General features: G+C 46.0%; 1 protein-coding gene across 1 annotated transcript in view; it reads left to right on the top strand.

The window, feature by feature from the left end:
- MYOZ2 (myozenin 2) overlaps window positions 1-23,913 on the top strand; it is a 74,330-nt gene that overhangs the window by 31,286 nt on the left and 19,131 nt on the right. Inside the window, exon 4 of the mRNA XM_029608102.1 lies at window positions 18,363-18,489. Coding sequence (XP_029463962.1) covers window positions 18,363-18,489 — 127 coding nt within the window. The remainder of the gene's footprint in view (window positions 1-18,362; window positions 18,490-23,913) is intronic.

Genomic DNA, 23,913 nt, shown 5'->3' with positions numbered 1-23,913 from the left:
CCCTTGGGCAGCACCATCCTGCCAGGTGAGGTCCAGGGGAGTCTGTATCCACGCTGGTCAGCAGCAGCAGCAGCAGGGGGCGCTGTGGGAGGAGGGCTAGGGCCGAAGCTTTGCCTGGGGGCGTCACGGACCCTTGGGCAGCACCATCCTGCCATGTGAGGTCCAGGGGAGTCTGCATCCCCGCTGGTCAGCAGCAGGGGGCGCTGTGGGAGGAGGGCTGTGGCCGAAGCTTTGCCTGGGGGCACCACGTGACCCTTGGGCAGCACCATCCTGCCATGTGAGGTCCAGGGGAGTCTGCTATCCCCGCTGGTCAGCAGCAGGGAGCGCTGTGGGAGGAGGGCTAGGGCCGAAGCTTTGCCTGGGGGCGCCACGGACCCTTGGGCAGCACCATCCTGCCATGTGAGGTCCAGGGGAGTCTGCATCCCCGCTGGTCAGCAGCAGCAGGGAGCGCTGTGGGAGGAGGGCTGTGGCCGAAGCTTTGCCTGGGGCGCCACGGACCCTTGCACCGGCCCTAGATGCACGGAGGGACCAGTAATCCAAAGCACGGGTATAACTGGGGGCTCGGGAGTCCTCACTCAGGAACAGGAGCTTGCAGTCACAGGGAAAACCTCAGCTCAGCGTGAGGCAGCGGCGATTCCGGTCTCCCCCCTCTCAGAGAAAGATAGAGAGAGAGAGAAATGTGAGCGCAATAAGAGAGAGGATGAAACGGGCTCCTTTAGCAGGAAAGGCTAAAGAGGTTAGGGCCGTTCAGCTTGGAGGAGCAGATATGAGAGAGGTCTCGAAAATCACGACTAGGGTGGAACAAGTTATTTCATAAGAAACTAACTAGTAGCACATTTCAAACACGTTTCAAGGATATTTTTTAGTCAATGCAGATCTAAGCTGTGGAATTTGCTGCTGGAGGATGTGGTGAAGGCTGTGTCTGTTTTTAAATGTGTTGTAATCCACCTCGAGGCTGTTCTTGGTAAAAGGCGGCTGATCAGGCTTGTACTTGCATGAAATAAATAAATACAAGTATGGAAAGATCAATAAATAAACAGGTAGAGCAGTTTGTGGAGGGACGGATAATTTTCCTGCTGTTATTGCTGGCTGCGTCCAGTGTCGGAGACAGGATGCTGGGCTGGAGGGACCCTCACCTCTTATCTTCAGTCCTGGAGGCTGTGCCTTCATAAGGGTGGTGACCCCTAGCCTAGGACCCGGGGTGAGGAGCTAGGAGAGGGGCAAGAGCACCCCCAGGAGCAGGGGGAGAGAGGGGCCGGTGTAGCCGGGGTTAGGAAGGAGGCAGCACGACCTCGCTGCTCCACACCCTTTGTGCCTTTTGTAATGTGTTGAGGATTTTTTTTATTTTATACTTTTGGGCATGGTCTGTCCTGAATCCCCTGGTCCTGTCTCGAGGAGGGACGGTGCTACTGCCTCTGGGAAGGATTAGGAGGAAAGGAGCTCGTTTCTGCCATCAGAGTGACTCTGCTTGAGAGAGAGATTTTTGGGTGAAGGTATTTTGTGGTTTGCTTTTCTTTGGGAAGGAGATTTATTGCTGCCCTTTCTGTTTAAAAGTGGGGATAAGATTTGTTTTTCCCTACTGCCATCTGAAGAGGAGAACTGTGAGTAAGAGCTGTTACTCAATGGGAGGCTCTCAGCGGAGTCTTGGCCCCTGGGAAGGAGAATTGTAAGCTGAGGTTTTGTCTGGGAAGTCTCGGAGACCCCTGACCCCTCACTGCAAGCCCTGGGGGGGAGGCTGTCTCGGGACCCAGTACAGAGAGAGACGGAGGGGGTGGAGATGAAGTCAGGACCTGGATGCAAGCAGAACCAGGTAGGTCTGGCGCCAGCTGATTGATGAGGAATATCCGGCCCAGCCTTGTTTATTCAGCACTTACACATATTTAATAGCAAGTGCACCAGCAAAACAGATTTCTCCTACGCCTTGGGACCTGGAGGTCTATCCTGCCCACCTTGTGGAGAATCCATGCCCTTGTGACTGTGCTCAGAGCCTTAGCCCCAGCACCGTGCGTGATCCTTGCCTTCCCGGATAACACCAGAAGAGGCATTACCCAAGGACATTGAGAGGCTGCACGTGGTTCAGAGGACCCGGGGCCTACCAAGAAAGGCTTGAGGCATTCACTAGAGGCAAGTCAGGATACTCAACGACATCCAAACATAGAAAAGCAAAACGTTCAATCCCTCACTCCTCCAACAAGGACGTTTGTTTCGTTCAAAGCCAGAAAGATAATAGAAAAACTTCATGTAAAGTCTGGGACAGGAAAGAGTGCAAGGCATGGAGCAGACAAGCCCTGCCCCAGGACAGAGAGAGCAGCACATGAAGCTGGAGGAAACAGTGAGGGTGCTGGCAGGGCCGGTGCAAGGGTATCGGGCTCTCTAGGCAAACCGCCCCGTCACTCTCCCCCACAGCCCCCACCTCATTCACTGACATGCCGCTCGTGTCTGCTTCCCTGCTCCGCGAGGGGCATAGGCTCCGTTTATGGCCCCACATGGCTCCTCTTCACCCCCCTAATGCTTGGCGACCTATCACCTAATAGGAAGCAGAGAAGGGGACAAAATGAAGCCAACACGCAATGGGATAGTGTTAAGGCTGAGGAAGGGAGATTAGCAGAGGATGAGTAGGGTTCACCCTAAACTCGTGTCAACGCTGCTTCTCAAGCTAATCTCCTACGTGTGTGTTAGCTATGGCATGGCAGCACTTGACCTGTGTCAGGCCTGGTAATCTGCTAGATGACTGGCTGATCCAGCTAGGAAGTTTGAATACAGTCTAGAGAAAACATGGACCAGGGACCATCACAACATATTACATTCATGCACAGAGTTTATAATCTAACTGGCTACCTGAGGCAATGGAAAATAAAGTAAGAATATAAGAAGTTGCCATACTGGGTCAGACCGAGAGTCCATCAAGCCCAGCAGTGGCCAATCCAGGCAATAAGTACCTGGCAAGTACCCAAAAACTAAGTCTATCCCATGCTACTGATGCCAGTAATAGCAGTGACCATTCCCTGAATCAACTTGATTAATAGCAGTTAATGACTTCTCCTCCAAGAACTTATCCAATCCTTTTTTAAACACAGCTATACTAACTGCACTAATCACATCCTCTGGCAACAAATTCCAGAGTTTAATTGTGCGTTGAGTGAAAAAGAATTTTCTCCGATTAGTTTTAAATGTACTACTTGCTAACTTCATTGAATGCCCCTTAGTCCTTGTATTATCCGAAAGAAAATAACCTATTTACTTTTACCCATTTTAGGCCCCTCATGATTTTAAACACCTCTATCTTTGCTTCCGTGTTTACTAATGAGGATGTTGGGGAGATACCAGTTCCAGAGATGGTTTTCAGGGGTGATGAGTCAGACGACCTGAATGAAATCACTGTGAACCTGGAAGATGTAGTAGGCCAGATTGACAAACTAAAGAGTAGCAAGTCACCTGGACCGGATGGTATGCATCCTAGGGCTCTGAAGGAACTCAAAAATGAAATTTCTGATCTATTAGTTAAAATTTTTAACCTATCGTAAAAATCATCCATTGTACCTGAAGACTGGAGGGTGGCCAATATAACCCCAATATTTAAAAAAAAGGCTCCAGGGGCGATCCAGGTAACTATAGACCCGGATCGCCCCTGACTTCAGTGCCGGGAAAAATAGTGGAAACTATTCTCAAGATCAAAATCGTAGAGCATTTAGAAAGACATGATTTAATGGGACCCAGTCAACATGGATTTACCCAAGGGAAGTCTTGCCTAACAAATCTGCTTCATTTTTTTGAAGGGGTTAATAAACATGTGGATAAAGGTGAACCGGTAGATGTAGTGTATTCGGATTTTCAGAAGGCGTTTGACAAAGTTCCTCATTTATTTATTTATTTATTTAAAGTCTCTTTTATACCGATATCCGTTCGCACATCGCATCGGTTTACAATTAAACAGGAACAGTTGGGCAGAGCCCTTACATATAATAGAGAAATACAAGTTAACTTTTTGGGCAGGGCCCTTACATGTAACTGAAAACAAAAGGCTAAAACAGGGATAGGGGATAGAACTATGCGGGGCAAAGTCAATAAAATCAATAAATATATACAGCAGAAATCACTATATACGTATAACCGAAACTATATTCATAGCTATGAACATAAATAACAAAGTCAATGTACAAAATCAACAGGCATAAGGCGAAGTCCTCATGAGAGGCTTCTAGGAAAAAGTAAAAAGTCATGGGATAGGAGGCGATGTCCTTTCGTGGATTACAAACTGGTTAAAAGACAGGAAACAGAGAGTAGGATTAAATGGACAATTTTCTCAGTGGAAAAGGGTAAACAGTGGAGTGCCTCAGGGATCTGTACTTGGACCAATGCTTTTTAATATATTTATAAATGATCTGGAAAGGAATACGATGAGTGAGGCTATCAAATTTGCGGATGATACAAAATTATTCAGAGTAGTTAAATCACAAACGGATTGTGATATATTTATTTATTTATTTTGCAATTTTATATACCAATATTCATGTAGCAAGTTACAAATCACCTCGGTTTACATAATAAAGATAACCATTGCAAAAGAATTGCAATGGTTATCTCCAAGACACTGTCTTCTGTATAAATGTTAAATGTTATCTGCTTGTTTTATTGGTTAATAATATATTATTCTTATTGGCATCCTTAGTTCTTTGTAATTGTTCTCTTTTGAAGCTCTGTTAATGTTCAATGTAATTGCTTTCATTTACTGAAGCACTGTTTCTGTTCAATGTAAACCGAACTGATTTGTAACCCCTTACAAGAATTTCGGTATATAAAACTGTTAAATAAATAAATAAATAAATAAATAAATAAGGAAGTAAAACTTGGATGCAAACAAAACGGGGTTGATCAGCAAATGAGAAGGGCGAGCAATTTTTGACAGGGGAGGAAGTTGTCTGAGAAAGATAGGGGGATAAGGAGAGACAAAATGATGTAATTGTAAGATCGACAGAGATCCGTGCGGATTGCTAGTGACAAAAATTCTACTAGCTAAGCTGCGAAAAAAAATTCAAAGGGACATTGGAGTGAAGAAAAGGCTTCTTTGAATAACCATGTCTTAAGTCTTTTCTTAAAGGTGGTTGGGCATTGTTCATGTCGGAGATCTGGTGGGAGCGAGTTCCACTGTGTTGGACCAGATGTGGAAAGGGCTCTTTTCCTTAATAAGGATTTCATGGGGTAGGCCTGCAAGGTGTCTTTCTATGCTACCCTCATCGGTCTGGAGGGAAAGTGAGGTTGTAGTGGGAATTTGAGATCCAGTGGGGAGATGTTGTGAATGGCTTTATGGATGATTGATAGCACTTTGTATAATATTCTGAATTTGATAGGGAGCCAGTGAAGATTCCGTAGGATGGGTGTAATATGGTCTCTTTTGTTGGTCTTGGTCTTGATATTACAGGAGGACCTTGCAAGACTGGCAGATTGGGCATCCAAATGGCAGATGAAATTTAATGTGGACAAGTGCAAGGAGATGCACATAGGGAAAAATAACCCTTGCTGTAGTTACACGATGTTAAGTTCCATATTAGGAGCTACCACCCAGGAAAAAGATCTAGGCATCACAGTGGATAATACTTGAAATCGTCGGCTCAGTGTGCTGCGGCAGTCAAAAAAGCAAACAGAATGTTGGGAATTATTAGGAAGGGAAATGTGAATAAAACAGAAAATGTCATTTAATCTGACTGTTTCCTGTCTTTTAACCAGCTTGCAATCCATGAAAGAACATCGTCTCCTATCCCATGACTTAATTTTCTTAGAAGCCTCTAATGAAGAACTTTGTCAGCCTTCTGAAAATCGAAATACACTACCTCTACTGGTTCACCTCTACCCACATGTTTATTAACACCTTTAAAAATGAAGCAGATTTGTGAGGCAAGACTTGTTTTGGGTAAATCCATGATGACTGTGTTCCATTAAACCAGGTCTCTGTTATTTTGATCTTTAGAACACTTTCTACTATTTTTCCCAGCACTGAAGTCAGGCTAACTGGTCTATAGTTTCCCGGATCATCCCTGGAGCCATTTTTAAATATTGGGGTTACATTGCCCACCCTCCAGTCTTCAGGTGCAATGGATGATTTTAATGATAGGTTACAAATTTTAACTAAAAGATGTGAAATCTCATGTTTGAGTTTCTTCAGTACCCTAGGATGCATACCATCCGGTCCAGATGATTTGCTTCTCTATGGTTTGTCAATCTGGCCTACTATATCTTCCAGGTTCACAGTGATTTGGATCAGTTCATCTGACATCACCCTTGAAAACCATCTCCAGAACCGGTATCTCCCCAACATCCTCTTCAGTAAACACAGAAGCAAATAATTAATTTATTCTTTCTGCAATGGCCTTATCTTCCCTAAGAGCCCTTGGTCATCTAACGGCCCAACCAAGTCCCTTGCAGGTTTCCTGCTTTGGATATATTTTTAAAAGGTTTTATTATAATTTATTGCATCTATGGCCAACTTAATTTCAAATTCTCTCTTAGCCTGCCTTATTACTGTTTTACACTTAAATTGATTAACTAAATAATCTCCACCTTAAATATATTCACACAAAAAAAAAGGAACTCAAAATGCAATAGATCTTAATCACTTAAAACTCATTGAAGGAGGAGCTAATATATAATTTCAAATAGTAACTTGTCTGATTACACATCAACAAGCCTGACGACGTATCCTAAAAACCGGACCGCCCGGAACACTACATCATTTGCATGTATGCTGACTATATTTAGTTTTTTTGGTTTGTTATGGAAGTAAAATATTCCAGTTGTTGATAGTACTGTATTGAACAAAGATCTAAGACTGGTTTGTTAATAGTCAAGCAAGATCTAAACTCCGGTGTTTCACGGTGAGGCTTCTTCAGGAGCAAAGCGATCTAAATAAACCTTTTCAAATCTACCACAGTTTTCTTCACAACACTGTAATAAATCAATTTAATAAAATTATTATAAGTATTTAAGAAGCTCAAAATACTTAACTTAAAATTTATATCTAAGTTACCGGATCGCAACAATCTCTTCTGACTTCAACGACGCAGGGACAGTTAGACAGCCATCTTGTTGACCATTTATATAGAAAACGCTGAGTTTAAACGTAAATCACGTCATCTACCCCAGCCAATCAGAAACCAACCCTGTAATGATGTTTCAAATTCATCCATTTTTAATATATAGATGTCAAAAGTTTGGTTTTGCAACCATTTAAAATTCAATACTCACTACATTAATTACTCTAATACCCCAACTTATAAGACCGGTGTCTTAAATCCATATCAGAGTTCAAGCCCACAGGTTTCATTATCTTAAGTTTAAAAATCCATTTCTGTTCATTCCTCAACAAACAGCGATCAAAATCGCCTCCTCGCCAAAAAAACCCTAAATATAGTCAGCATACGCGCAAATGATGTAGTGGTCCAGGCGGTCTGTTTTTTAGGATACACCGTCAGGCTTGCTGTTGCGTAATCAGACAAGTTACTATTTGAAATTATATATTAGCTCCTCCTTCAATGAGTTTTAAGTGATTAAGATCTATTGCCTTTGGAGTTTCCTTTTTTTGTGATTACACTTAATTTGACAATGCTTATGCTTTTTCCTATTTTCTTCAGATGGATCCTTCTTCCAATTTTTGAAGGATGTTATTTTGGCTGAAATAGGCTCCTTCACCTCACTTTTAAACCATGCTGGTAATCGTTGGCCTTCCTTTCACCGTTCTTAATGTGTGGAAGTGACTTGCCTGAGATTACAAGTGTTGTGGTATAAATGTATACCAATAGCCCACGAGCGCTTATTGCCCTATCACTAAGCATTGCTAAATGTACTGAGGCTTTTAAGCCAGAGCAGCCAGGGCTCCACTCCCACTAAGCCTCCATGTGATCTTGGACAAGTCACTATTTTTTTATTTATTTTATTTAAGAGTTTTTATATACAATCATTAAGTTGGTCACCATCATAACGGTTTACAATAGGGCACCAGTAAAAAATATGGGTCGTACATTACATAGGTGGTGCCAATAGTGCTCGGTAACAATAAGGCGTTTATTAGGGGGATTAAGTGTATCATAGCAATATGTCCTGAATGTTGCTTGCAGTTAAAAAAAATGTTGAACTAATTCAGTAAGGATTTATAAAATCAGGCATTCGGTGCTTTATGCCGCATATCCTTGCTTAATTGCCTGCATCAATTTTCTTTCTTGAAGGCTTGTATGTAAAGCCAGGTTTTGAGCTGTGTTTTGAAAAGTTTATGATTGCTCTGGAGTCTACGGTCCAGGGGCATGGAGTTCCATAATATGGGACCGGCTAGAGCCAGAGCTCGCTCCCTTACTTGGGTCAGTCTTGCGGTTTTCACAGAAGGAATGGGAAGGAGTGCTCTGTTTGCTGACCTTAGATTTCTGTGTGGGACATGTACTCTAAGTGCTGTGTTCAGCCATTCTGCTTTATCGTCGTGGATGAGTTTGTGTATTAGGCACAGGGCTTTGAACTGTATTCTTTGTTCTATGGGAAGCCAATGTAGGGTGGCTAGCCTATCTGTTATGTGATCTCTTTTGTTTTTTCCAGTGAGGATTCTTGCAGCAGCATTTTGTAAAATCTGTAGAGGTCTTACTGTAGTGTTAGGTAGGCCTAGTACAAATTTTCAATACATTCACGCATGTAAAGTTAGCATGTACACAGGAGGGTGGCTCATGCACACCATGTTATAAACATCAAACGTGCATGTATGCACTCTCGCATGCAGGGCCAAGAGGTACGCTTATAAGTTGCTATTTTATGAGGCCTCCGTGCATACATTTTGCAGTTTATTCCGTGATTTTATCCTGCTAATTATCTTGTGTAATTGACATCCGACTCATCTTTGGTTTACTATTGGTTGGGTGGGAGGTATGGGTGAATAGATGGGGGTGGAGGTCCCAACGTCCTAGAAAACGAATGGGTGAACTAGTGGAGGTTTCGGCAAACTGGTGATTTCAATTACACCCACGTTGTAAAATGTATCGACTTCCATGCATGAAACAGGGCTCTACACAAGCTCTACACACATTGTTTTAGTGTATAAAATATACACACGCATGCTTAGAAATTAGGTAGGCAAAGCACCCCCTTTCAATGCATTGCAGATATTCGCGTGTAAGGAAGCATACGTGCGTATGTTAGGGTGGGAATGTACACGTATTTTACGGTATACATGTACCTGATACACGCAGGCTATAAAATACTGGAGTAGATCTCCGTGCGGCCACATTTGCATGTACCAGAGGCTGCAAAACATTGTTTGAAGGTTACACTCTTAGACTGTAAGCCCTCTGGGGATATAGAGGGACCTACCCTCCCTGAATGTCATCTGTTTTAAAGAGTCACAGAGGCAGAATATAAATATAAATGTAATATTAAATGCTAACACTGAGCTCAGGGGTGAGGCAAGGTTGTGTCCTTAGGGCCTGTCCTCTCAGAGGCCCAGTGAATGGTCATTTGCCATTGCCGAAGGGACCGTGAGGATGCTGGTGATCTCAGAACACGTCCTCCCGGTCCATCGCACCACACCTTGCTTTATGTTTTATCTGACTCAGTGCCTGTACAAACTTTCTCCAGGGTTAGTCAGAGGCGTGCCCAGCCATTAGCGGAAGAGGTGCTAATCCTGGGAGTGCGTGGCTCCCTTACAGCAGGTGGAACGTGCTGTGCACAGGTTGCATAACTTCCTCCTTTCAGGAAAGCTGCGTGAGCCTGCGCTGGCCACAGGGTAATGGAGGAAGGATGAATCTGCAGCAGGTGCCTGCTGTCATTCCTGCTTCCGGGTCCTGCCAGATCAGGACTGGGTCCCCTCTTTGCAGTCTCACCACGTTTGTCTCTGAAAAAAAATGCAGCTCCAGTGTCTGCACGAATACATTCATCTCATGATGCACTCATCTCCCGAGAGAAAGCTCTTGTATACCGCCCTGAGCCTTTCACGGACAGGCAGTGTGTACATGAGAATGGTAGATAAATGTTGCAGGAAAGACAGAGAGTATGACAGTGTCCACAGCCACCACTCTCGTAAGATTACCCCAGGCTTCTTGGCCCAGATTGGCACAAAGTGCAGGGGTACTGTTAGCCACTCTCTGATAATTACCTGCTATAGGGCTGCTGAGGGATTTAATGCACAAACAAAAGCATGTGCCAGCTTGCAGGCAGCTGGGGGGAGGTACACGAGCTGCGTTACAAGCAACCCCCAGAATGGCTCCTTTTAACGCAAGCTGCAGAAGGCCCTGTGTGCTGCCAGCCACACAGAGGGGGCAGCTAACACCATAAATGATAGCAGATAAACACCAAAAAGAGTGCAGCAAACCGTTCAGGGTGGTGACTGCTGCTCTGTGAAGGTTTGTCCCCTGCAGAAACGTTACCTCCTGTTGTGTAACTTCAGAGCTGTGAAGGTTTCCCCCCTGCAGAAACGTTACCTCCTGTTGAGTAACTTCAGAGCTGTGAAGGTTTCCCCCTGCAGAAACGTTACCTCCTGTTGTGTAACTTCAGAGCTGTGAAGGTTTCCCCCTGCAGAAACGTTACCTCCTGTTGTGTAACTTCAGAGCTGTGAAGGTTTCCTCCTGCAGAAACGTTACCTCCTGTTGTGTAACTTCAGAGCTGTGAAGGTTTCCCCCGTGCAGAAACGTTACCTCCTGTTGTGTAACTTCAGAGCTGTGAAGGTTTCCCCCGTGCAGAAAAGTTACCTCCTGTTGTGTAACTTCAGAGCTGTGAAGGTTTCCCCCTGCAGAAACGTTCCTCCTGTTGTGTAACTTCAGAGCTGTTGAAGGTTTCCCCCCTGCAGACAACGTTACCTATCCTGTTCCTGTAACTTCAGAGCTGTGAAGGTTTCCCCCCTGCAGAAACGTTACCTCCTGTTCTGTAACTTCAGAGCTGTGAAGGTTTCCCCCCTGCAGAAACGTTACCTCCTGTTGTGTAACCTCAGAGCTGTGAAGGTTTCCCCCCTGCAGAAACGTACCCTCCTGTTGTGTAACTTCAGAGCTGTGAAGGTTTCCCCCTGCAGACAGACACGTTACCTTCCTGTTGTGTACTTCAGAGCTGTGAAGGTTTCCCCCTGCAGAAACGTTACCATCCTGTTGTGTAACTTCAGAGCTGTGAAGGTTTCCCCCTGCAGAAACGTTACAACCCCCACCTCCTGTTGTGTAACTTCAGAGCTGTGAAGGTTTCCCCCTGCAGAAACGTTACCTCTGTTGTGGTAACTTCAGAGCTGTGAAGGTTTCCCCCTGCAGAAACGTTACCTCCTGTTGTGTAACTTCAGAGCTGTGAAGGTTTCCCCCTGCAGAAACGTTACCTCCTGTTGTGTAACTTCAGAGCAGTGAAGGTTTCCCCCTGCAGAAACGTTACCTCCTGTTGTGTAACTTCAGAGCTGTGAAGGTTTGTCCCCTGCAGAAACGTTACCTCCTGTTGTGTAACTTCAGAGCAGTGAAGGTTTCCCCCTGCAGTAACGTTACCTCCTGTTGTGTAACTTCAGAACTGTGAAGGTTTCCCCCCTGCAGAAACGTTACCTCCTGTTGTGTAACTTCAGAGCTGTGAAGGTTTTCCCCCCGTGCAGACGTTACCTCCTGTTGTGTAACTTCAGAGCTGTGAAGGTTTCCCCCTGCAGAAACGGTTACCTCCTGTTTGTGTAACTTTCAGAGCAGTGAAGGTTTCCCCCTGCAGAAACGTTACCTCCTGTTGTGTAACTTCAGAGCTGTGAAGGTTTCCCCCTGCAGAAACGTTACCTCCTGTTGTGTAACTTCAGAGCTGTGAAGGTTTCCCCCCTGCAGAAACGTTACCTCCTGTTGTGTAACTTCAGAGCTGTGAAGGTTTCCCCCTGCAGAAACGTTACCTCCTGTTGTGTAACTTCAGAGCTGTGAAGGTTTCCCCCTGCAGAAACGTTACCTCCTGTTGTGTAACTTCAGAGCTGTGAAGGTTTCCCCCTGCAGAAATGTTACCTCCTGTTGTGTAACTTCAGAGCTGTGAAGGTTTCCCCGCTGCAGAAACGTTACCTCCTGTTGTGTAACTTCAGAGCTGTGAAGGTTTCCCCCTGCAGAAACGTTAACCTCCTGTTGTGTAACTTCAGAGCTGTGAAGGTTTCCCCCTGCAGAAACGTTACCTCCTGTTGTGTAACTTCAGAGCTGTGAAGGTTTGCCCCCTGCAGTAACGTTACCTCCTGTTGTGTAACTTCAGAGCTGTGAAGGTTTCCTCCTGCAGTAACGTTACCTCCTGTTGTGTAACTTCAGAGCTGTGAAGGTTTCCCCCTGCAGAAACGTTACCTCCTGTTGTGTAACTTCAGAGCTGTGAAGGTTTCCCCCCGTGCAGACGTTACCTCCTGTTGTGTAACTTCAGAGCTGTGAAGGTTTCCCCCTGCAGAAACGTTACCTCCTGTTGTGTACTTCAGAGCTGTGAATGTTCCCCTGCAGAAACGTTACCTTCTGTTGTGTAACTTCAGAGCTGTGGAAGGTTTCCCCCTGCAGAAACGTACCTCCTGTTGAGTAACTTCAGAGCTGTGAAGTTTTCCCCCTGCAGAAACGTTACCCTCCCTGTTGTGTAACTTCAGAGCTGTGAAGGTTTCCCCCTGCAGAAACGTTACCCTCCTGTTGTGTAACTTCAGAGCTGTGAAGGTTTCCCCCTGCAGAAACGTTACCTCCTGTTGTGTAACTTCAGAGCTGTGGTTTCCTCCTGCAGAAACGTTACCTCCTGTTGTGTAACTTCAGAGCTGTGAAGGTTTCCCCCCTGCAGAAACGTTACCTCCTGTTGTGTAACTTCAGAGCTGTGAAGGTTTCCCCCTGCAGAAAAACGTTACCTCCTGTTGTGTAACTTCAGAGCAGTGAAGGTTTCCCCCTGCAGAAACGTTACCCTCCTGTTGTGTAACTTCAGAGCTGTGAAGGTTGTCCCCTGCAGAAACGTTACCTCCTGTTGTGTAACTTCAGAGCAGTGAAGGTTTCCCCCTGCAGTAACGTTACCTCCTGTTGTGTAACTTCAGACTGTGAAGGTTTCCCCCTGCAGAAACGGACCTCCTGTTGTGTAACTTCAGAGCTGTGAAGGTTTCCCCCTGCAGAAACGTTACCCTCCTGTTGTGTAACTTCAGAGCTGTGAAGGTTTGTCCCCTGCAGAAACGTTACCTCCTGTTGTGTAACTTCAGAGCAGTGAAGGTTTCCCCCTGCAGTAACGTTACCTCCTGTTGTGTAACTTCAGAGCTGTGAAGGTTTCCCCCCTGCAGAAACGTTACCTCCTGTTGTGTAACTTCAGAGCTGTGAAGGTTTCCCCCTGCAGAAACGTTACCTCCTGTTGTGTAACTTCAGAGCTGTGAAGGTTTCCCCCTGCAGAAACGTTACCTCCTGTTGTGTAACTTCAGAGCTGTGAAGGTTTCCCCCCTGCAGAAACGTTACCTCCTGTTGTGTAACTTCAGAGCTGTGAAGGTTTGTCCCTTGCAGAAACGTTACCTCCTGTTGTGTAACTTCAGAGCAGATTACATTCAGGCATTTTCCTCTCCCCAGAGGGCTCACAATCTAAGCTCTGTACCAGAGGCAAAGGAAGGTGAAATGGACTTGCCCAAGGTCACAAGGAGCAGCAGTGGGATTTGAGCCCTGGTCACCCTGGTTCACAGCCTGCTGCCCTAACCTCATGGCTCTACCTCCACTCCTTATCTCAATCCCTCATACCCTTCCTCCAGCCACTATGAATCCTCTGTGTTTATCCCACGGCCTTTTGAATTCCATTAACCTTCCTATCCTCACTACATCTTCCAGGAGGGCATTCAGGCATCCACTACCCTTTCCATGAAAAGTATTTCCTGCTATTGTTCCTGAATTTACTCCCTTGGAGCTGCATAAGAACATAAGAAATTGCCATGCTGGGTCAGACCAAGGGTCCATCAAGCCCAGCATCCTGTTTCCAACAGTGGCCAATCCAGGCCATAAGAACCTGGCAAGTACCCAAACACTAAGAAGATCCCATGCTACTGATGCAATTAATTCTATAACATATACCAATACAAGGGATGCTTGTGTCCTGGTATTACTTATGTACGGTGGCTATTGTTCAAGGACAGCCAATTTTATGGGTGTCCTTCTTTTTAGCCCCGTCTATTAATCTTTATTATCCAAAATTCAATGTAGATTTTCTATTTTGTCTTTTACTTTTTTTATCTAAAAAGATCCCCTTATCTCCCCATTTTATGAGGCGACCCGCTACTTGTTTGTCTCAATTGCTTCTCCGTCTCAATTGCTTCTCGCGGGGATCGCGTCTGAGGCAGACGCGATCCCCGCGAGAAGCAATTGAGACGGATGTCCTGATAAATATTGACAAACAAGTAGCGGGTCGCCTCATAAAATGGGGAGATAAGGGGATCTTTTTAGATAAAAAAGTAAAAGACAAAATAGAAAATCTACATTGAATTTTGGATAATAAAGATTAATAGACGGGGCTAAAAAGAAGGACACCCATAAAATTGGCTGTCCTTGAACAATAGCCACCGTACATAAGTAATACCAGGACACAAGCATCCCTTGTATTGGTATATGTTATAGAATTATTATTGAAGGGAAGAGGTTGGTTGATGAACTGATGCAATTAATAGCAGTGGCTATTCCCTATTGATTAATAGCAGTTAATGGACTTGTCCTCCAAGAACTTATCCAAACCTTTTTTGAAACCAGCTACACTAACTGCACTAACCACATCCTCTGGCAACAAATTCCTGAGCTTAATTGTGCATTGAGTGAAAAAGAACTTTCTCCGATTAGTCTTAAATGTGCTACTTCCTAACTTCATGCATTGCCCTCTCGTCCTTCTATTATTCGAAAGTGTAACTAACCAATTCACATCCACTCGTCAAGACCTCTCATGATCTTAAAGACCTCTATCATATCCCCCCTCAGCCGTCTCTTCTCCAAGCTGAAAAGTCCTAACCTCTTCAGTCTTTCCTCATAGGGGAGCTGTTCCATCCCCTTTATCATTTTGGTTGCCCTTCTCTGTACCTTCTCCATCGTAACTATATCTTTTTTGAGATAATCAAGGTGCGGTCTCATCATGGAGCGATACAGAGGCATTATGACATTTTCCGTTTTATTCACCATTCCCTTCCTAATTCCTAACATTGTTTGCTTTTTTGACTGCTGCAGCACACTGAGCCGACGATTTCAAAGTATTATCCACTATGATGCTTAGATCTTTTTCCTGGGTGGTCGTTCCTAATATGGAACCTAACATCGTGTAACTACAGCAAGGGTTATTTTTCCCTATATGCAACACCTTGCACTTATCCACATTAAATTTCATCTGCCATTTGGATGCCCAATCTTCCAGTCTTGCAAGGTTCTTCTGTAATGTATCACAGTCTGCTTGTGATTTAACTACTCTGAATAATTTTGTATCGTCCGCAAATTAGATAGCCTCACTCGTCGTATTCCTTTCCAGATCATTTATATATATATTGAAAAGCACCGGTCCAAGTACAGATGCACTGTTTACCCTTTTCGACTGAGAAAATTGACCATTTAATCCTACTCTCTGTTTCCTGTCTTTTTAACTAGTTTGTAATCCACGAAAGGACATCGCCACCTATCCCATGACTTTTTACTTTTCCTAGAAGCCTCTCATGAGGGACTTTGTCAATCGCCTTCTGAAAATCCAAATACACCACATCTATCGATTCATCTTTTCCACATGTTTATTAACCCCTTCAAAAATATGAAGCAGATTTGTTAGGCAAGACTTGCCTTGGGTAAATCCATGTTGACTGTGTTCCATGTGATGTGTCTGCTGTTTTGAAATATTTTATTAGTGTTTGGTAATTCTATTCATCAGCTGTTTTGATAATTATATTTTTAGTATGGTTTTACAATTCTGATTGATTTATATTTCATGATTGTATTGTTTTGAGGAATAGTAATGTTCTGTTTTTTTCATTGTTGCACTGGATACAGAATCTGGCTTGTTGTAGTTTCCAGTTCAGTTTTCGCATGTGTGTGTATGTGTTAGTTTGTGAGAAAGAAACACAGAGGAAGCAGGTGTGTGTGTATGTTAGTGTGTGAGAGAGAGAGACACACACAGAGGAAGTATATGTGTGTTTCTCACACACATTCTCTCTCTGTCTCTCACCAGTGAATACGTGTGTGTGTGTGTGTGTGTGTGAGAGGTAGCATATTGTGAGTGTGCATGCGTGGCCCCAGTCTACAAGAATCTTAGGATGACAGATATGGAAAGAGGGAGATTTTTGAAATCCTTATTAGTTTTAATTAATGGATGTTATTGTTACGATCCTGCTCGCGGACCCCATCCCACGAACAGGCTTTCACTCACCACCATTGGCCCAACGCCGCAGGACTCCGTTCTTGCAGCCTAAGCCGCTCCGGACCGCTGCTGCTTTGCGGCAGACGCCACTTTCGCAGCAGGAGGGGCCCTCACTGTCCTGTGCGGCTGGGAAGTTTCCGCCACTGGAATGTCTTCTTCACGGCCTATTGCTGCGCCTGGGAAGCCTCCACCTCTGCGGCAGGGAGCTGCCGTTTCTCCATTTTCACGGCCTGGTGGCCGCCTCCGAGGATTCCCCTCGCGGCCTGTGCGGCTCAAGAAGCCGGTAACATCATCCTGCGGCCTGGAGGCTGCCCCCGACGCCTGCCTGCTCCTTCGTCCATGCAGCAAGGATGCTGCTGTCCTTGGTCCTGCCCCTAGGCGCCTCTTCTTCTGTATTTAAAGGGCCAGCGGCGGGAAAAGCCCATGGCCTCACCGGAAGTCCTCATCACTTCATTTCCTGGTTCAGCCCTATAAAAGGGCTCAGTTTCTTTCCCTCAGGGCCTTCGGATCGGATGTCATGGTTGTCCATGTTCTTCCTTGCTGGTCCAGGTCCTCCGTGGTCTTCATGTGTCCAAGTTGGTTCTTTGTTCCGTGTCTTCATGTTCCTGGTCTCATTCCTCATCGGAGCTCCTTTGTTGCCTAGTCCTGATGTTCCAGATGTCCTTCGTTGCCTTGTTCTGATGTTCCAGATGTCCTAGTTCCATATGTCCTGTCGTTCTGAAGTCCTGATGATCCTGAGTTCCAAGTGTTCCAAGTTCCGTGTCTTCCAAGTTCCAAGAGTTCCAAGTTCTGAGCTGAGACTTCCAAGTTCCGAGTCTGCCAGCTCTTCGAGTCCTCCAGATGGCCACCCCGAGGGTAAATCCATATAGATCCGGTTCCTGTTTCCGGTCATTAGAGCCTTGTTTGGTTGGATCCCCTTCTGGCACTTGTCTCGTTCCTATGTGGTCTGCGACCAGCCTTCCTTTCCAAGTTCCAAGTCCTCGTCTTGTTCCTGCCCTCAGCCTCCGTCTGGCCTCACGCACTCGTCATTCCCAAGCAGTGGGTCTGGAAGGACTTTCGAGTGGCCGGAGGGCTACTCCTAAGACCAGCATTGCGTTGCTGGGTCTCACTGGTCCAGCGGAGGGCTGATCCTACTTGGTTCCTCTTCCGAGTTCCTTGTCTCAGTTTCAGTCCTTCTTGTTCCTGCTCCGCCCATGCTTGCATGCTCTCATCTCCCACAGTGTGCCTTGGGGCTCCTCCTTGAGTCATGCTGTGGTTCAGGGGCTCAGGCTCTCCCATGAGCTAACGACCGCAACTCCGTGTCCTCACCACCAGCCATAGGCCGCGCCTGCATCAGGTTCCGAAGCCCGCGTTCGTAACAGTTATTTGATGTGTCTGCTGTTTTGAAATATTTTATCAATGTTTTGGAAATTTTAAGTTATATAGGGGGGGTGTCAAAGAAGTATGCACCCCAAGTACCAAATACTTTAGGCACACCACTGTGGAGTGTCCCCTAGATTTTGTATGTTTTTAAAAATTAAATAAATGATTCACATTTACCTATTGTATTCCATTAATGTGGTAGGGATCATCCTTTCTCTTACTATGTGGTAGGGGCACAGGCTGGTCGGTGCCATTTTGGAAAATGGCATCGACAGGCCCAGAGCTAGGGGTAATTTGGACCCCCTCACTATACCGCAATGAGCCTTCTGCAAGGTGGAGGGGCCTGGAGACAGGTGGAGGGGTTGGATTGACCCCCCAGACCATCAGGGTCTTATTTTCTGGTAGGGGGTGGGAAGAACACAAGATCACAGGGATTTTTTCTGATTTCGACTGGGGAGGAAGGGGGCAAGGATGTGGGGGCTGGTGCTCGGGCGGGGGAGGGGATATTGGAAGGGAAGGGGTTTTGCTTGGGGTGGGGGGTGGCTTGGGAAGGGGCGGGGCATTGCCACATAGTTGAGGCTCTTCTTGGATATTATTTTGGGACCCACTACAGAACAGTTTACTAATGTTGCTGTTGACCCAGATACCTGTGTTTTCCTTCCTCTGTTATAATGCAACTTTTGTTTGTCGTGCTGTAGCACCACGGAACTGCACAGAATGAAAAATTAGAAGGCAACCTAGAAACTGGACAACAGCATGCACCACTGACACCCCCAAACACACCAGATCCACGCAGCCCCCCAAATCCTGACAGCATTGCACCAGGTAAGGAGCACTGCAGGATTCCTGAGATCATTGCTTTTCTCTCACATCCTGGAAAGGTTAGAAGTTTCCTAGGAATCTCGGATCTCTCTCAAATCATGGCAAAGTAAAGAGAGAGTTCCATAGGAAGAACTAGAGAGGACTCCTGGGACTCTGGGGTCTGTCACACACCAAGGCAGGAGGTAGGGAGGGCTCCTGGGACTCTGGGGTCTGTCACACACCAAGGCAGGAGATAGGAAGGGAGGGCTCCTGGGACTCTGGGGTCTGTCACACACCAAGGCAGGAGGTAGAGAGGACTCCTGGGACTTTGGGGTCTGTCACACACCAAGGCAGGAGATAGGAAGGGAGGGCTCCTGGGACTCTGGGGTCTGTCACACACCAAGGCAGGAGATAGGAAGGGAGGGCTCCTGGGACTCTGGGGTCTGCCACACACCAAGGCAGGAGATAGGAAGGGAGGGCTCCTGGGACTCTGGGGTCTGTCACACACCAAGGCAGGAGGAAGGGAGGGCTCCTGGGACTCTGGGGTCTGCCACACACCAAGGCAGGAGGTAGAGAGGACTCCTGGGACTCTGGGTTCTCTCAGACACCAAGGCAGGAAATAGGGAGAGTACCTGGGACTCTGGGGTCTGCCACACACCAAGCCAGGAGGAAGGGAGGGCTGCTGGGACTCTGGGGTCTGTCACCTACCAAGGAAGAGCTAGAGTGTGACGTTATACAGCTGTGATACATTATACAGCAGGGCCTGCATCACATGAAGTGCTATAATCACACCGTAGTGTTACGTTATACAGCTGTGCTACATTATACAGCAGGGCCTGCATCACATGAAGTGCTATAATCACACCGTAGTGTTAGGTTATACAGCTGTGCTACATTATACGGGCAGGGCCTGCATCACATGAAGTGCTATAATCACACCGTAGTGTTACGTTATACAGCTGTGCTACATTATACAGCAGGGCCTGCATCACATGAAGTGCTATAATCACACCGTAGTGTTACGTTATACAGCTGTGCTACATTATACGGCAGGGCTGCATCACATGAAGTGCTATAATCACACCGTAGTGTTACGTTATACAGCTGTGCTACATTATACGGCAGGGACTACATCACATGAAGTGCTATAATCACACCGTAGTGTTACGTTATACTGCTGTGCTAGTTTATGCACTGGTGCTGCATCACATGAAGTGCTATAATCACACCGTAGTGATACGTTATACTGCTGTGCTAGTTTATGCACTGGTGCTGCATCACATGAAGTGCTATAATCACACCGTAGTGTTACGTTATACAGCTGTGCTACATTATACAGCAGGGCCTGCATCACATGAAGTGCTATAATCACACCGTAGTGTTACGTTATACAGCTGTGCTACATTATACAGCAGGGCCGCATCACGTGAAGTGCTATAATCACACCGTACTGTTACGTTATACTGCTGTGCTACATTATACAGCAGGGCCTGCATCACATGAAGTGCTATAATCACACCGTAGTGTTACGTTATACAGCTGTGCTACATTATACAGCAGGGCCTGCATCACATGAAGTGCTATAATCACACCGCAGTGTTACGTTATACAGCTGTGCTACATTATACAGCAGGGCCTGCATCACATGAAGTGCTATAATCACACCGTAGTGTTACGTTATACAGCTGTGATACATTATACAGCAGGGCTGCATCACATGAAGTGCTATAATCACAGCGTAGTGTTACGTTATACAGCTGTGCTACATTATACAGCAGGACTGCATCACATGAAGTGCTATAATCACACCGTAGTGTTACGTTATACAGCTGTGCTACATTATACAGCAGGACTGCATCACATGAAGTGCTATAATCACACCGTAGTGTTACGTTATACAGCTGTGCTACATTATACAGCAGTGCTGCATCACATGAAGAGCTATAATCACACCGTAGTGTTACGTTATACAGCTGTGCTACATTATACAGCAGGGCCGCATCACATGAAGTGCTATAATCACACCGTAGTGTTACGTTATACAGCTGTGCTACATTATACAGCAGGGCCTGCATCACATGAAGTGCTATAATCACACCGTAGTGTTACGTTATACAGCTGTGCTACATTATACAGCAGGGCCTGCATCACATGAAGTGCTATAATCACACCGTAGTGTTACGTTATACTGCTGTGCTACATTATACAGCAGGGCCTGCATCACATGAAGTGCTATAATCACACCATAGTGTTACGTTATACAGCTGTGCTACATTATACAGCAGGGCTGCATCACATGAAGTGCTATAATCACATCGTAGTGTTACGTTATACAGCTGTGCTACATTATACAGCAGGGCCTGCATCACATGAAGTGCTATAATCACACCGTAGTGTTACGTTATACAGCTGTGCTACATTATACAGCAGGGCCTGCATCACATGAAGTGCTATAATCATACCGTAGTGTTACGTTATACAGCTGTGATACATTATACAGCAGGGCTGCATCACATGAAGTGCTATAATCACACCGTAGTGTTACGTTACACAGCTGTGCTACATTATACAGCAGGGCCTGCATCACATGAAGTGCTATAATCATACCGTAGTGTTACGTTATACAGCTGTGCTACATTAAACAGCAGGGCTGCATCACATGAAGTGCTATAATCACACCGTAGTGTTACGTTACACAGCTGTGCTACATTATACAGCAGGGCTGCATCACATGAAGTGCTATAATCACACCGTAGTGTTACGTTATACAGCTGTGCTACATTATACAGCAGGGCCTGCATCACATGAAGTGCTATAATCACACCGTAGTGTTACGTTACACAGCTGTGCTACATTATACAGCAGGGCTGCATCACATGAAGTGCTATAATCACACCGTAGTGTTACGTTATACAGCTGTGCAACATTATACAGCAGTGCTGCATCACATGAAGTGCTATAATCACACCGTAGTGTTACGTTATACAGCTGTGCTACATTATACAGCAGGGCTGCATCACATGAAGTGCTATAATCACAGCGTAGTGTTACGTTATACAGCTGTGCTACATTATACAGCAGGGCCTGCATCACATGAAGTGCTATAATCACACCGTAGTGTTACGTTATACAGCTGTGCTACATTATACAGCAGGGCTGCATCACATGAAGTGCTATAATCACACCGTAGTGTTACGTTATACAGCTGTGCTACATTATACAGCAGGACTGCATCACATGAAGTGCTATAATCACACCGTAGTGTTACGTTATACAGCTGTGCTACATTATACGGCAGGGCCTGCATCACATGAAGTGCTATAATCACACCGTAGTGTTACGTTATACAGCTGTGCTACATTATACAGCAGGGCTGCATCACATGAAGTGCTATAATCACACCGTAGTGTTACGTTATACAGCTGTGCTACATTATACAGCAGGGCCTGCATCACATGAAGTGCTATAATCACACCGTAGTGTTACGTTATACAGCTGTGCTACATTATACAGCAGGGCTGCATCACATGAAGTGCTATAATCACACCGTAGTGTTACGTTATACAGCTGTGCTACATTATACAGCAGGGCTGCATCACATGAAGTGCTATAATCACACCCTAGTGTTACGTTATACAGCTGTGCTACATTATACGGCAGGGCCTGCATTACATGAAGTGCTATAATCACACCGTAGTGTTACGTTATACTGCTGTGCTAGTTTATGCACTGGTGCTGCATCACATGAAGTGCTATAATCACACCGTAGTGTTACGTTATACAGCTGTGCTACATTATACAGCAGGGCTGCATCACATGAAGTGCTATAATCACACCGTAGTGTTACGTTATACAGCTGTGCTACATTATACAGCAGTGCTGCATCACATGAAGTGCTATAATCACACCGTAGTGTTACGTTATACAGCTGTGCTACATTATACAGCAGGACTGCATCACATGAAGTGCTATAATCACACCGTAGTGTTACGTTATACAGCTGTGCTACATTATACAGCAGGGCCTGCATCACATGAAGTGCTATAATCACACCGTAGTGTTACGTTATACTGCTGTGCTAGTTTATGCACTGGTGCTGCATCACATGAAGTGCTATAATCACACCGTAGTGTTACGTTATACAGCTGTGCTACATTATACAGCAGGGCCTGCATCACATGAAGTGCTATAATCACACCGTAGTGTTACGTTATACTGCTGTGCTAGTTTATGCAGTGGAGCTGCATCACATGAAGTGCTATATTAAATGTTAATGTTACAATATACAGTGGTACTATATCATGCTGTAGTGCTGAGATTGCAAACCCCTGCAAAGAATGCATTTTCTGCTCTAATAAACCCCCATTCCCTGTATGTACCAGGATCAGTCCAGGACACCTGGGTTGTGACTCCGCACCAGTAGATGGAGACAGAGCAAGATCTGTCGGACTCAGCCATATATGGCAATGTGCCTGCCACAGCCCCTCAGTCTTACTCTGTCTCCAGTTGATGGTGCAGGTGCAGTCACAGCCCCTGCCTGCCCTGAGTGCTTGTTGTCAGTCAGGGTTGAGTTGATTGAGTTTGGTTCAGTTTTGTTTTTCAATTTGATGCATTCTGGGGAGGCATTACCAGTTCCGGGCGCTCCCTTTTGGTCTCGCAACGGCCCCTCGTACATTCACGAAGGTGATGGTAGTGGTGGCGGCGCAATTCCGCCGGGAAGGTTTCCTGGTTCACCCTTACCTGGACGATTGGTTGATTCGGGCAAAGTCCGAAAGTCAGTGTCGGCTGGCAGTAGCCAGGGTCCTGCAGCTCTTGCAGTCTCTAGGCTGGGTCGTCAACTTCAACAAGAGTCAACTGGTTCCCACCCAGTCATTGGAATACCTTGGAGCCTTATTCGATACGAAACGGGGCAAGGTGTTCCTATCCTAGGAACGGGTGTGCAAGCTGCAGTCTCAAGTGAGGCGGTTATTGTCTCTTCGACTACCGCGGGTCTGCGATTATCTGATGGTTCTGGGTTCTATGGCGTCAACGCTCGCGTTGGTTCCCTGGGCGTTCGCCCATCTACGACCATTGCAGTCGTCCTTGCTATCCCGCTGGAAGCCGGTATCGGAAGAGTTCCACCTGCCGCTTCCGCTCACAGTCCAGGCGAGGTCCAGCCTGGACTGGTGGCTGGTTCCGAATCATCTGACCTGTGGTGTGTCCCTGCTAGTGCCCAACTGGACGGTGGTGACCACGGATGCCAGTCTCTCCGGCTGGGGTGCAGTTTGCCTAGGCAAGTCAGTACAAGGCCTATGGTCAGCGACTCAAGCACAGTGGTCTATCAACCGGCTAGAGACCAGAGCGGCTCGCCTGGCACTGCAGTCATTCCTGCCGCTGGTGAGGGGGAGATCGGTCTGAGTTTTGTCGGACAACGCGACCACCATGGCCTACATCAATCGTCAAGGCGGG

The sequence above is a fragment of the Rhinatrema bivittatum genome, chromosome 1 (genome assembly GCF_901001135.1).
Source record: "Rhinatrema bivittatum chromosome 1, aRhiBiv1.1, whole genome shotgun sequence".
NCBI classification, from domain to species: Eukaryota; Metazoa; Chordata; class Amphibia; order Gymnophiona; family Rhinatrematidae; genus Rhinatrema; species Rhinatrema bivittatum.
This window is presented reverse-complemented; position numbering and strand designations above follow the sequence as displayed.